The 15795-nt window shown below is 35.9% G+C and overlaps 1 protein-coding gene across 1 annotated transcript; it reads left to right on the top strand.

Moving 5' to 3' along the window:
• The first annotated feature begins 3082 nt into the window (after positions 1 to 3082).
• Positions 3083 to 15194, top strand: LOC128886275 (transmembrane protease serine 9-like). Its single transcript, XM_054140986.1, has 14 exons — positions 3083 to 3340; positions 4140 to 4308; positions 4694 to 4853; positions 5201 to 5406; positions 5941 to 6146; positions 6449 to 6506; positions 6916 to 7045; positions 8122 to 8162; positions 10238 to 10395; positions 11434 to 11548; positions 12197 to 12359; positions 12787 to 12995; positions 13870 to 14121; positions 14558 to 15194. Exons 1-14 carry the CDS (start codon positions 3278 to 3280, stop codon positions 14677 to 14679), a joined length of 2052 nt encoding a protein of 683 aa, XP_053996961.1. The 5' UTR covers positions 3083 to 3277; the 3' UTR covers positions 14680 to 15194.
• The last annotated feature ends 601 nt before the right edge of the window (positions 15195 to 15795 follow it).

The raw sequence follows: 15795 nt of genomic DNA, 5'->3' as shown, positions 1-15795 counted from the left end.
CAATTGTGCCTAGGGTGATTATTTTTGCAAATAATAATTAAAGTAGTGTACTTAAAACGTAATGTGTATAGAGGTAGATTGTTTATAAAATACATAAAATAAGGGTTAATATAACGTTATATTTTAATATGAATTATGACTCCATAAGTATGTTTTATTTAAGAAAAATTCAATGAGACTCTGACACTGATTTAATTTTTATAACTTTTAATATACAATTTCGCGAAGTAAATACAAAATATTTCATTCGTATATCATCAATAACAAAGTTTGAACTTCCTTATCGATAAATGATACACGATACGATATATCAATTCGATATATCTATTAAATACAAATCATTGATAAACGAGTCAGCCAGTTGGAGAAGCAGAGTCATGTATAAATTGTCTTACACTTTCGTACACATTCGTTCTCCTTGCTTTACTCACGTTTCACTGCTTCGTCTAATGAACACTCACCTTTCTCGGTGCTTTGCTATGCAAATACTTGCATTTTCACTGCACAACGCAGTGTAACACACGCACTTCGTTACGTCAACGCGTTACGGGGGCGACGCAGCTTCTTATCAAAGCAATGAATTCCAACATCGAGATGACAGAACCTCATTACGCATAAGCAAAACATGACACAAGATACCATTTTCTTTTGTCATTTGAAACATTAGATAGTTGTTGTAATGTGTGTAATAGATTGTAAGCAATAAAACGTGTTATGTACTAGAGAAAAATGAAGGAATTTCGTAAATTAACAGAAAAAATATGTACAAAATTATGATTAAACGAAATTCTATTATTAATAAATGCAAATCAGCCATGAGCTAAACTATTATCAGCTATTATTATTTCTAAACATCCCCTAAATAGTATTTTTAAAAGAAGTCTCGAAGGCGAGTAATAAAAGATCTATAATAATAACTATTAAATAACTTTTATTACCATTAAAAAGATGATGACCTCGACTACCATCCTAATCACCTACAAATTTACTTTACATAATAACGTACATTTACATAAGATAACGAGAACCATTTGATCGGACAATTACCTCTCTAATGCTTAGCTCTGAATAAAACACGATGTGTAATTAACTGAACACGAGGCATCACTCGTTTCGATTACAAAAGCCCTCGTGAAGGATCGAGCGTGCGTACAAAAGTCAATAGAAGGATCGTTTCAGGTGTTTACCTTAGCCTTACGAATCTGAAGACACATCGCTATTGCATTGACCTGATTTCGACCGCAATAGTATCCCACGTAATACTGCCACAAACTTCTTGGAATCAACTTTAGTAAAGTATTTACTGCCAACGCCCCTGACAAAACTGTTCCATTGATCCGAGAGGACCTTCGTCAGGGTTTACAGTGCTCTGTCAAACTATGCATAATTCATTTAATAATGTAAGAGTACACGTAGTTCAAGAACGAACGGTTCTAAAGTTTGACTCCGAAATTGAGTTTGAAACAATTTTATTTGCTTCGGTAAAACTTGGAGTAAGAAAGGGAAATTTGTGTTAGGTAGTATTTGATAGTGTTTATGGAAAAACTGTATATATGTTATATTTATTTTTTGCATTTTTATTAACGTTCGTGTTTTGTTTTATCTATAATTTAATTTGAATTATTTTATTTTGCTCTGAATGAATCGAAATGTGAGAATAGTTGAATTGCAAATTAAATTCGTGTTTGATCACGATGTATCAGTTTCAATCAGGTTAGGAGGTAAACGAGTGATAATAATTATGAAGAAGCACTTGACCGAATTAATATATTTAGTTTGCAGATTCCTTAGTTCTCAAGGTGAAGCCTGGCAATGTTTTTTGCACATAAAAATTAAAGGAGCGTGAAGAGGAAACCTCCTCTCACTCACATACCTACACATATAATATTTGGATTCGTAAAACTATCGCGTCTTTGAATAAATAGCACATGAAGATTTTACGTAGACGATAAAAAAGAAATTAGTATTGAGTAACATGAGTTGTATCTTTTTATTTCCATTGAGTAGGCACATTATTTGATAAATAAAGCTAACAAACAAATAATGAAATCTCTTATGTATACACTATACACGTTGAGAATAATTTTCATCGAATTTATTTTCAAAAATATTAATTATGGGCAGCAGCTGAATAATAAACAACCAATAGCGAATCTCGGTGATCTTGTTTTAATATTTGAAAAGGGATAGAATTATCATTATGTATTTAAATTTTAGTCGATATTTCTTCTTTTATTTTTCGAATGTTGTAAAAAGTAGAAATGTTGCTCTAAATTTTTACTATCTTTATATTATATTTACATCTCATTTGATAATAGACGTCTAAAAATTTGTGCCCTTTTGAAGAAAGATGTAATAACACCCAATCTAAACAAGACCTTTTTAATCAAATATCCTGAGAGAAGCCTCAACTATCACCTCCAACGTCAAGGTCATTACCCAACATTATATAATTAAATCCATCTCCATATAATCTAATCAAGAAACCGTTTATACACCCACAGACCCAGAAAAGGAATACTCCAATTTTCTAAAAACAATCTTAATACAAAATCCAAGCTCTGCCCTATCAAACAACTACAAAAATCGAACGACAGTTGTGAGGTGGGTGCTCTCATAAACGGCCGGAGTTCTCGACACCTAATAGCGAGATCTCTTCTATCAGCGTTGTCGCACGCGCTCTCTGTTGGCTCACGGTTCGAAAACAATAGGCAGAAGACGATCAAGGGAAGCTCGTAGCCGCTGGCCTGACGAAAGTGACATTGATCCAGTCTGCTGGATCACCGAAAGGAAGGACGCGCACGAAAGGGTCCCCGGAGAAGTGGAGGTGGTTTGACATTGGTCGTCGTTGGTGGTTGATGCTCGGCCATGTTACCCACAAGCACGCTTCCAGCTTATTCGTACACGCGAACGATTGGCATTTTGCAATTGTATCCGCGTGCCAGGCGTCTGTACAAGCGAGACAATACCACTGGCGGCTGATTTAAAGGCTGTCACACGCAGCATCTGCCAATGCAAACGCACCACTCAAGGCTGACGATCCCCACCGACTGGCGGGCTTGGCTCCCTCGATAGTTATAATTTACTATAAAATGGCAAAACGATCGCGATACTTTTAGACTTTTCACGCCCAGGCGCAGCCACGTGCACTGGCACATCGGTGTACACCGCGGCACCGAAATCATCTGCCTGCTTGCCCACCTGTCGGCCACCAGCCTAACCGAAAACCACTGCAACACCATCCGCCACGTGAATACGTTCAACTGCAGGCGACACAATGCAATGCAAACTCCTCGTCTTCCTGTGGATATGCTGCTGCGCCCACGCGTTGCCGCGATTGGTAAGTCATGGGATTGGGAGTCTTTGATCTGGTCTGGTACGAAGGATCTCAGTTTGTGATGTCGTAAAACGAATATTGAGTCTTGTACCTATGATTTATTTTAAAACAGTGGAAAATATTTTAAACTAATTAAGGCCATTGTTTGCTAGTCTGAAAGTAAATATTATTTATTATACAGTTCGATTCTTGGATTAGAGTCACAAAACATACATTATTACGTTTAGAGTAACGTTTTCATTTTTATTTTTGGAGTGTGACGTTAAAACGTTACGACAGTGTTGAAACAATTGACAAACTCTTCTTGTATTAGTGACGCGCGAAGAGATTGCCCCTGAATGAATGGGATCCACCTTGACTTCAGGGATAAACTCTCAGCGTACAACTTATACAATCATTATTCAACCGACGACTCATTGTTAAACTAGACAATTCATATTCTCTTTCAAGCTCTTCCATATCTCTCGACTACTGTTAGCAACTCTAACAATTATTTGTACAATCATAGATTATAAGTAGACTGTTATTCAAATAACGGTGTGTACGATAAATGTGTATTGTACGTATAACTTTCAAATTTTTAATATTTTCTACTTGCATGAATGTCATTTATCTTTTCGAAAGTCACAGTCTATTTAGAAGAGAGTTTTAACTATTCGAGAATACTAAAACATATTTGAACTGATTATAATGTCCCTTAATGATTAGTATCCTTCAGTTATTGTTACATGTGCATTGCTACAAAAAATATTGAGAAATTTCACGACGTTATAAGAATTTTCATTTTTCTTTAACTTCTTAGGTACCTCAAAACAATGTGAAGAATCTGCCATCATCGAATGTTCAAGTGCACTATAACATTACAAACAGTCAGATCAACAACCTGAGGCCAATAGAAGAAACGTCTTATATCGACTTCATTCCAACACCTTCGTTTCCCTCAAAAAGGCCGAACGTCTGTGACAATTGTGGTAACTATGAATGCTGTAATAGAAGCACTAACAGCTGCGTAAATATCATTTCTCAAGCCAACGTTTTCCTCATGATGAAATAAAAGGATTGTAGTTACTTTTTAATTAGTTTTGAAACACTCGAAAATAGCGAACAAAATGTTTAATGTTATAAGAATTATACATTCTATTATTGAATAACTACAACGTCGAAATAAAATAATCGAATTAAAATAATCGAATTAAAATAATTGGTACTAAAATGCACCATTTTTTATTTCTATGTTTATTTCACAATTTTTTTGTCTTTTGAGTCCTGTATAAATATACCATTTTGGTAAAATATAAAATATAAGTAATTACATTTTATCGAATCGTAATTCTGATTTGTATACGTACGTTGCAGTTTGTGGGGTGGGCAGGAAAATCAGGATCGTCGGTGGAAACGTGGCCAGCGTCTACGAGTACCCGTGGATGGTTAGCATGAGCAAACAAGGTACATTTTATTGTGCCGGAAGCTTAATCACGCGGAGGCACGTACTCACAGCAGCACATTGCATGGCGGGGTGAGTACTGACACGAGAAGGATTTAAATTTGATTTAATGCGATTCCAATCGATTTACAAAAATAACCGAACCACTGTCTATCCAATTGTTACAGTAAAAGTATTGTCCATTGTTTTTGTTATAAAACGGCAATACCCAAAGGTATTAAATAACACTTCAAATTATTCACGCATTGAATATGGAGTTTTCAATTCCACTTATCTCTTCGCTCTTCATTAATCTATTCTCACCTGAAACTGTTCACATAAAATTACAAATGTTAAAAATATGAATCATCTTTCAAGTCGAGTATTTTCTAAAGAAATTTCTCTCTACATAGCACCAAATTGACTTTGGCATATTTCAGGTTCGACAGGAGAGGCATCAAGCTTGTTTTGGCCGACAGCAACCGTCCAAATCTAAACAAAGACGCTGTAGTTCGTCGCATCAAATCAGTTACTATCCACGAGAACTTCCACGCGTATACCTATAACAACGATATTGCTATCATCGAAATGGATCGACCCGTGGATGTAAATGGTATCGTGAGAACTGCTTGTTTACCCGAAGACAGTAAGTGTTTGCTGGTTTATTGCAAAATTATCCCATATCGCAAATGATAAGTGAGGAAACAATGTGAAGAAAAATCTATTTTACACATCATTCCATCAAAACTTTAAAGTAATGAAAATTATACCTTGAGATATACAGAAATGTTTATATAGTCCTCTAGTTAATATTCTTGATGAACTTTTGTTTTGTTTAGGTCAAATCCTATATACTTTAACCATGCAAATATTGTTTCATTCAATTCTATATATTCTGGATTGCTTGAAAAATGTTTATTTAAAGAACCAATTTCTTATATTAAACTTCTAACTTAGAATATTTTTAAAACGCATATTCAATGTAATTTCATTTATAAGAGTTTTTAACTGCACGGCTTGCTATTTACAGTGCAACGTAAAATTTGTGATACTATTTAATCGTTCATATTTAAAGTTTCGTTGGATAGATTGCCGAGCATTAAATTTTCGCGAAGTCTAGACTGCCACCTTTCATTGACCCTTGAACCCAGGAAATTGACAGATATCTTACTTTTCCTAGAAGCTATCGACTACACGGGGGCAACAGCTACGGTGGTTGGTTGGGGGCGAACCGGTGAGGACGAACCTGTTAGTGATGAGTTACGAAAAGTCAATCTTCCAATTTTGTCCCAGGAAGAGTGCGATGAATCAGGGTATCAGAAGAACCGTATCACCGAGAACATGTTCTGCGCTGGTTATTTGGACGGCAAACTTGATGCTTGTTTCGTGAGTATTCGACCGAATACCTAAAAACAGGGATTCTCAACGTGGACCAAGTACCACTCAATTTTCAAACTGTTTCAAGCATCTCGAAATTGATAGAAATTAAGATGAAAGCAAAATTCAGTGGGAAATGAAATAGAAAAATAAACTAAATATAATTGTGTTGAACAAATATTAAGAATTCTGTTTCTGCATAGATCGTAAAATGTCCATGAAGGATAATAGTGCTGTAAACTAATAAGAAATAATTAAACTAAGTACAATACCACAACACTATTAAAATTTTATTTTCCTTTTTTCCTTAGGGTGACAGCGGTGGACCCCTTCATGTAAAAGGAACGTATGGCCATCTTGAAGTCGTAGGTAAGGCTACAAACGAATATTGATTTATACTTTACATTAATTAACCTTATAAATATATAAATCACATAAACGATTACAACCCAAACAGTCATTTACAGAAAAAGCATAAAATTATTTTACTATATACGATAAAATTTTATATATACAAATTTATATAAAAGTATGATAATATAAATACCATACAAACGTATATGTGAAATTTTATTATATAATATAAATGTGTACATATACATTTTGTACTCGATAAAATAAGTTTATATGATTTATATTTTTATAATGTCAATGAATATTTACTTCCAAGACATCAATCAATTTCGATCCTTTCCTTCTTAATACAAGCAGAGGTGGACTACATGTCGATTTATTACTGAAAATAAAATATACATGCATAAATTATTTTTTCATGCAGGAATAATTTCGTGGGGACGTGGTTGCGCCAGACCTAACTTGCCAGGAATTTACACGAAACTGACCAACTATCTCGGTTGGCTCAAAGATCATCTCGATGGCGAGTGCGTGTGTCCACCACCTCGATCCTAGTTTCTACTCATTAGAAGCCAGATGATGGGTCAGTCCGACACTTATTCGTCGCTTAGAAAAATTACCAAGCACCTTTCGTACACCGAATCTGTTACTTTTAATTGTTGAGATATGTCTACGAACAAGTACGATCAGTATTAAAGATAAAGGGCACGCGATAGTTTCCATCATCACAGGTTCACCAACATTTCCACATTCGTTTAGCCATAAAAATATTAAAGATGTACTTGTAAATAACCGCGGAACCGTGTACTATCGTTGCGAATCATTAATTTATTTTAATCGTTAAATCGTTGCACGTAGTTAAGATAATCTAGTCCCGTGTACATACAGAGGATCCCCGTTTCCTTTGATGCCGCACTTCCTGTATAAAGCAATTGTTGAATAAAGAATACGTTCACCAATAATTTTCCATTTTAGAGTTCTCAGTTTGGATAATAATTTCATTTTGTTCATGGAATCTTCCATTGTTGAAGCTTTGTGTTCTTCGTCTATAAAGAGCGCAGGAAGGAAAACCAAAAATTATCATGATATGGGAAGTAACAACCATTGCGCGAGAATTATTACTGTATAATGATGAATAAATAACAGTCCATAGGAAATTAAAAAGATATGGATGTGTATACGTTGTAAGTAAGATTATTTTTAGCCTTAATCGACTTTTAAATCATACAACTGGAATTTATTAGAGAACACCACGCCTTATAAAAGTTTACATAAATAATTTTCAAATGATATTGATGTGAGTATTACCGAGGATAAATTTTCTACCTGAATAGAACAAGTTTAATAAATAATTTAATGGTGAAAGTGACATGGTGTATTTCTAAAACTTGATCACAAATTTCAGAATTACGACAAACTTTAAGAACATATCCATGATGTAATGAAAACAATTCAGTTGTTATTTATATCATTAATTTGATTTTGTAATCTTACTAAAGTACTGGAACCAACAATCCAGATCAGTCGTAAACTCTGTTTAAGTCGAAAGCCAATTCCAAATTCAAGCTCTATGGTGACGGACATCTCGACTTTATTTTTCGAACGATATTTTCGAAAACGTTTGTTTCAGCGTAGTGGAAGTAACGGCAGCTGACAAAACGAGTGTAGAAGGTAAAGTAAACATCACTAAAAGATGTTAGATAAATGCCAGTCCTCGATCGAGATGAACGGGCAATAACAGAAACCGGGTCAGTAGTCAGAAACGTTTTGCTTTCAATGGTGAATGTGGGTTAGTGAAACCTCCAGACCGTCAACGTCGACTCCTGATTCTTCCCAAATTAAAATAGGAATAGCAGTCATTGGAATTTATATCAAATCAAATAAACTACTGTAATGTATTTTACAAAAAAGTATTAAAAACCATTCCAATACAAAAGAAAACTATTCAAGAACGTGTATAGTAGTATTCATTACGGTTCAGTTCCATAAAAATTAATCTAATCATCTCATTCGTAATCTTAACAGTGGCTTATCACGAGTATATCCTTATATTCCTTTAAGAAAAAAACCACGTGACATAGGTAGACGTAACTTGTGATGTACTTCACGCAAGAAAGATGAAAGTTGAGTTCATAAAATGATAATATCGTTGAAGTTTTGAACATACGTGTCATAATACAATGAATGTTGCATGTTAGAATATCGCAATGGTAATGTACCAGAGAAAGATGTTTCTTGCGGGTGAAAGTTAAAACGGCTTTTCGATTTCTTTGGCCTGTTTCTTCGATCAATGAGTAAAAGCAAATGAAGTATGATGAGGGCTGAAAGGTCTTCTCTCCAAACGTTACGTCTTTATTGTTTTATCTTTATAATTACACCATTATTTATTGGACTTTCAAATCTATATTTTAAAGTCGTATTTCTGGATTTGTTTGAGTTCACTAAATTAATTTAATTTTGCTCCAATTAATTCTATTCGGTTCTTTTAATGAAAGAATATACATATGAATATATATGTTTTCTTATATGAAAATATATAAGACGTACACGATCATAAACTTTTTCTTTTTAAGTAAATCAAGAACTCTTTTTAATTTTGCGACAATTTCTGATTTTTTTCAATTAATTTGCACTCGACAGAAAGCATGTCCACGATGTTTAACCTCAATCGTCGAAACTTCTCAACGGTAAACTTTACGTAAAACTGGAATGAACCAATTTGATGAAATTCCCACGAACTGGCAGACAAAAGCAAAGCTAATAGCGATTTGTGAGGAGGAAAACTGTAGTAGCTTGTCGTGAAGAACACATGACGGTCTGACCACGCACGAAGTAGTCGCGTAACTCTGGCCGCTGTTTCGTACAGTGAAGAACTTTTTTAATAACATTTCTTCGCAATGGAACATATTTTTGCAGCGTGTCGCTCCGTGGACCACGCAATTTCATTCGACGAAGACGAATATGTCGCTCGTTCATCTGGAGAAACACTAAAAGAGACATTTTTTTAAATGATTACAAGTACACGAATGGACGAACTGACAAATTTTGTTGATCTTTCTTTGTGCTTGTTAGCAATTGACAAATTATTGCATTTTTATGCCTTTTGATTCAAGATGAAAGTGTTATTTAAAATATTTTGTTTTAAAGTATGTACAACAGAATTATATAACACAGAAATACATGTGTAGTAAATGAAACAAAAAAATACTGAAGATTTTCATGAATAAATCTATTTATAAATACCAGTTCTCCCTGCAACTGCAACAACGCGCCCCTAGCAATGTCGATCGATCCCCACAAGTGTCAGCGATCAAAGCGAGCAGATTCCAAACAAGCGAATCCCGAGATCGATTGACAGAGATAGCAGCGTGACATGAATCCACCTCCACGTCCATCTTGCCAATTTCGAATCGAGAGGATCACGTGCGATCAGCGTCGCGTACTGAATGGGAAGAGCAACAGGACATAGAGAAAGAACTTTCTTCGCGAGCGTTGAACGCCTCGGCTCGGTCTTGGTCGGTCAGTCTGTCGTCTTCGTGGAACCACGGTGAAAGCGTCTGCACCACCTCGCCGATCTCCTGCAGCTTCTGGATGCGAAGCACGGTGCCAGAAGTTGAAGAAGATCCACGAAGAACGGTGGAAAAGTGCGGGAACACGCGATAGAATGAGCGATCATGAAGAAACCCGCGGACACGTCAAGAGCTTAGGAAGTTTCGTCGATGAGAGACGGAGGATTTCACCGTGAGTTTTTCGTCGAATGTCAACTGTCGATCAGAACATGACTTTGGGGTCGACACCACGAAAAAATTGGATCCTGGCTGCGATCCTCTTACTACTCGTCCATGTTCGCAGCATGGACGTTAGATTTCTGAAGGACGATTCTCTGGCGAGTACTAATTACACTGTGAGTAGTGGTTTTGACACTGTGGTTTGGTGTGAGTGTGAAAGTAGTTTTAGTAAAAGTTATGAATATGTTGAATTTGTGTTACATCGATTTAGTTATATTAAAGGGAATGAAAATATTTGAAAGTAATTTGAGATTCTCAGGTGAAAATTACCTTATGTATCCATTGCTTTTTCTTTGTTAATAATGTTCCATCAGCTTTGTTTAATTTCGTTTATCATCAATTTTCTCATACTTGGTGTGTTGTTTTCGACAAGTAATAGTTTGGTTGACCAATTGTGGATTATATATAAAATCATTTCTAACTATCATTTCTAAGTTCTGTGTTTGTTGACATTGAAGAAAACCTAATCCTACAGTAATTGTTGTCTCAACTACTTAATTTAGTTTTCCAATAAGCAGCATCAATTGTAATAGCACTTAAAAGTTTTGGCTTCTGAATTACAATTACAGCACTGTCATAACCACTGACGTGACTTTCTCTGTATATTGTGCAAGCAAATCGAAAGCTTTCTATACTCCTTACTGACATAACTTGCTTTCAAAATTGGAGAGACAGTTCATACCAATATCGCGAGAGTATCAGCTAGTCATTGAAGAAGACGTCAGAGAAAGTTGTACATTTTAATAAAATTGATTGCTTAATCATAATCATCCCTCGGTTTAGAGTGTGTTTAGAGCCATTACTTGTCTTAAAATTTTTAAGTGTACTCAACATCATTCGAATATTTCCTGAAGATTGCCGTAATATATAAATCGTCGAAGATTGTGATAAGCGTCAGTGAAATTGGAAGTATCTTCCATTGCGTATTCTTCGTTACGCCATTCTTGCCAGTTAGGACGTTTAGTTCAGCAAATAAACGTTGTATGTATAATACAAGGTTCCCAGTTTGTTCAAGCAAATACTGATTTAACGACGAAGGCCTTGACCCATAATTCGAATGATGGTCACTGTCTCCGGTCGCTCTTCTTGCTTATTTGGAATAGAAAGTGAACGTAACCGTGGAAGTGTGACATCCAGCGATGTGTTTCTTTCAGTGGACGAATTCAACGCAGAATCGGAAAGGAAAATTCCTGTTCGACGAATTATTTGGCTTTGACATATCTACTGATTCGGATGCAGACGACGAAGCCGTACGGAACTGTACCTGCGGTAAGACTGTGCAAATATCTTCAGAATTTCGTCCGAGAGATATTGATATTCTAATGATAAATAACCCAGAAAATTGTTCAATGTTTAAAAGATTAATAGTATTCTAGGTATTAGTGTACGCAATCTGACACAAGCATTTGGACATTGCTTGATGTTCAGAATCAATTAATCTACTTTTCTAAAACTGTGAGATTCATTTTCATACCACGTACTATCAACTGATTAATCTAAGTATTCAAATTCATGAATTAATTAAGTGAATACGACCCATTAAATTTAAGAGCTCTTTCCTAAAAGCAGACTGTAAATTCGATCAAACAGTCCCTTCAACTCCACCTAGAGAAACTCCATTAGAGGAGTTACTTAAGAAAATTGATGAAACAAGTTACCACCACGTTCGACTCGCAGCGGAACGAAAGTGTAACTGAAAAATAACTTTCCTTCGTGTAACTTTGCGAACTTGTTACGTCACGTAATAGAATTTGCACTTGACAGTGTAATAACACCCGTCCGCACGTATGGTTACGTGCCACGTAGCCGCGGATGTAGCAGTCAGTCATAGAAAGCGCTTCTGAATGCGTCTGACTCATCTAGAGGACCAATAATGAGACAGTAATAGGCAGTAACGAGTGAGGAATTGCCTTCCAGAGTGCGGTGTGTCCAATCAAGAGGATCGAATCGTCGGCGGAAGACCCACAACCCCGAACAAATATCCCTGGGTGGCGCGGCTCGTGTACGACGGTCGATTTCATTGCGGAGCCAGTCTTATTAACAACGATTACGTTCTTACTGCGGCTCACTGTGTGCGTAGGTAAGTTTCTGATTTTCTACATTCACGTGCAAGAAGATATTATTGTAACTACGGAAGACAGTGTTCCTTCCACTGCCCTTTTCGTTATAATATTTTTCATTAAATATTTGAGAAGGAATATTGTTTTTAGCTTGTTGAGCATCAATCCTTCTTCGCGCCTTTAAACTGTAATCATTTAAGAATGGATTTTCAAATGTGTTTTATAATAATAAAAATGTGAACAGTTCATAATTATTTACGATAATTCTATGTACTTTTTTCGAACTAACTCAATATTTTTCCAATGAAATTGTACTTCGCGTGATGTATAAAATATAAAACTATTAATATTCACCACCAGTATTCTACTGTACCATACTATTAAAAGAAATTAAATTTGTACATATTCAGAAAACTCCTTGCATAGAAAATGTAACGTGTTTCACAGATTGAAACGATCAAAAATGCGCGTAGTGCTCGGAGATTACGACCAGCACGTAACCACCGATGGACGAGCAGTGATGAGAGCAGTGAGCGCCGTGATTCGTCACAGGAACTTCGACATGAACTCCTACAATCACGACGTCGCCTTGCTGAGGCTTCGAAAGTCGGTGAAATTTTCCAAAAGCATTAAGCCAGTGTGTTTGCCGCAAAAGGGTAAGCATCAGTGTCCTGTACACTGCATTTGTATTTCTAAAGTGACACGACTCAAGAGACTTGAGTTTTAAAGCGTCGCAAATAAGAAGAGGGCAGGAAATGGAAGTAAGGGGAAAATACAGGGGTGGAAGAAAGAGGAGTTGGTTAGAAGGGGAAGGTGTAATTCTTCGTGCGGAGAGATAAGGGCTCAGGAGGATTCGAGTCAATCGAAGGGACGGATGATTGAGAGAAATAGAAGCGAAGTATCGACGTTCAGGTCCGGTAACGAGATCAAAAGGGAGAAGTACTGGTTAAAGGAAGATAAGAGGAAGCGTAGGGTACGTAGGTGGGAGAGGGAAACTTTGGGATCGCGCGTTGGAAAGGTGCATTAGGAGAGAAATAGCAGGGAAATGGTAAGGGAGATATTAGAGGTAAGGGGTGGAAAGATAGTGCGGATTAAGGATCGACAGATGTTGAAAGGAGTGACAGTGCGATGCAAGGAAGAAGGAGAGGAGCAAGGAGGGTGGGAGAGAGATGGTCAAGTGATAAATATGATTATCGTTACACGAAGACCCAAAGGAATAATTAAATCTTACTATAAGTCTGTATAGCACGATATCTCGAAAACTATCTGATAGATTTTCATGATTAAGGTCCTGAATTGCATAGATCTGAATGTCCTTCAAAACATGTTGATTTCTTCTGAAACATTCCTTTATCAAATAGTTCTATTAAAAAAAAAAATGTAGTGGACTCTCGTATACATAATAGACCCATTTATTTTACTTTTGGAATATACGGATATCAATGAAAGATCCTGGAAAGCAAGAAATAGTCTTTGACCCATACTATACATCCACCAAGTTCCTCAGGCGATTTGCAATGATGTTTCCAGGCACAGATCCAGCTGGTAAAGAGGGAACCGTGGTCGGTTGGGGTCGAACAAGCGAGGGAGGAATGCTGGCAGGAATAGTTAACGAAGTACAAGTACCGATATTGAGCTTATCGCAGTGCCGCATGATGAAATATCGAGCTAATCGTATCACTGATAACATGCTTTGCGCTGGTCGCGGTAGCCAGGATTCCTGTCAAGGTGACAGCGGCGGTCCTCTTCTTGTGCACGAAGGCGACAGACTCGAAATTGTTGGTAAGTTATTAGTATTATTTATCGTTAATCTTAGAATATATACGCTATAGGCATATTTGAGTAGACAGGAGAGAAACGAATCGACAACTTGGATAACTTCTTTGGAGATAGATCGTATGCCAATCAGAGTACTACTTTGAAGAAATCACTGCATTTGGTGCTAACGTAAATAAAAACTGAATTAATTGATTTAGAATTAACGAAGGATTGCAGATCTATTTAATTTTGGAAAATTACATAGTATTTATTTTTTTCCGTCAAACTGTACGACCAAATTAGGTTGGGATTAGATATTGGATAGATTTTCAAGTATTTCCATCGTCTGCTAACCAAATAGAAAGGCACCGAGGAAATCGCGTTTGAAGAACCACAGGAATTTCTTTAGTACAATGCACGCACAACTTTCTTCTAATTTTTATTCTTTCCCTCGATTTAGGTATAGTTTCATGGGGTGTTGGGTGCGGAAGGCCAGGATATCCTGGAGTGTACACCAGGGTAACCAGATATCTCAAATGGATCAATATCAACATGAAACAAGGATGCATATGCTCTCATTAAAAATAATTAACTTATGGCCCAGAGTTGAAAGAATGCTTTCGAGTTTGTACATACATATACATTTAAACAGGAATTATTTAAGAAGCCCGAAATAATTGGAAACACTTACTCATACCAAGAATGGTTAGTAGGTTTTGTTTATAATCGTCGTATTTCTTGTTAAATAATTTAACAATAAATGCGAATTTACCCAAATGCGATCGAATAGTAAGTTATCCGTAAAATAGAAGAGCTCGCATTGGCTACTGACTTAACAAATTAGAAACCTGATGAAAACTTACACGAAATCGTTCATTATACTGTAACTAGCAGAGTTCATCGTACATTTTGCCAAGTGATCACTTAATATTGTAGTATTATACATAGTGTATATAGTTTTATAGATTGTAAAGTTATGGTAACTATTTAGTTTAAACAATGTTATTAGCAGACCTGGTATTCTATCAGTAAGTTAAGTACTTAAGTTCCTTGTGGTATAGAAGTTATTAATGCTCTCACATGTAAATAAATAAAAGAATTCGTTATTATTCGATTTTCTTCGTTCGATTCCTTTGAGATTCTGAATTCTATTTAATTCTAAGCGCCTACACTTCTACATTTTCGATAGATGCAAACTACCAATAACTGCTTCCTTCTTCGTGTTTATTGTCAAAAACATTAGAATATTTGGAGGACATTGTACAGTTCCACACACTCGCGACACACCTTTGTTGCGTGAACGACAGTCGAACGTTGCTGGAATAATTACTAGTAACGGTTTCCTGTCAAACCGGGATTAAGTTAATGAAGCGAACATTCTGTTGAAAGCAGAACATCATTGTATGCATCGATGCATCCTTTGAAACCAGTGTTCGATCATTTATATCTGTTTCACCAAATATGTATATTGCACTGTATGTATTTAATCAACATCGATGCCGAAATTGTTTATTAACTTTGTAGTCGATATTATTAATAACGTTAATCATATTGGCTTTGAACAGAGACAATCAATGCAAAAATATTCGGAAAGTTAAAAAATGTATATTTTTTATGCTAAATATAATTAACTATATTGAAAATATGACTGTAAAACACCACACTTCGATCATTTGTAAACATAGAACGTACCCAAGA

Source organism: Hylaeus anthracinus, unplaced genomic scaffold (assembly GCF_026225885.1).
Source record: "Hylaeus anthracinus isolate JK02 unplaced genomic scaffold, UHH_iyHylAnth1.0_haploid 11982, whole genome shotgun sequence".
In the NCBI taxonomy this organism is placed as follows: Eukaryota; Metazoa; Arthropoda; class Insecta; order Hymenoptera; family Colletidae; genus Hylaeus; species Hylaeus anthracinus.
Note: the sequence above shows the minus strand (reverse complement) of the source record. Positions and strands in the feature narration are given on the sequence as shown.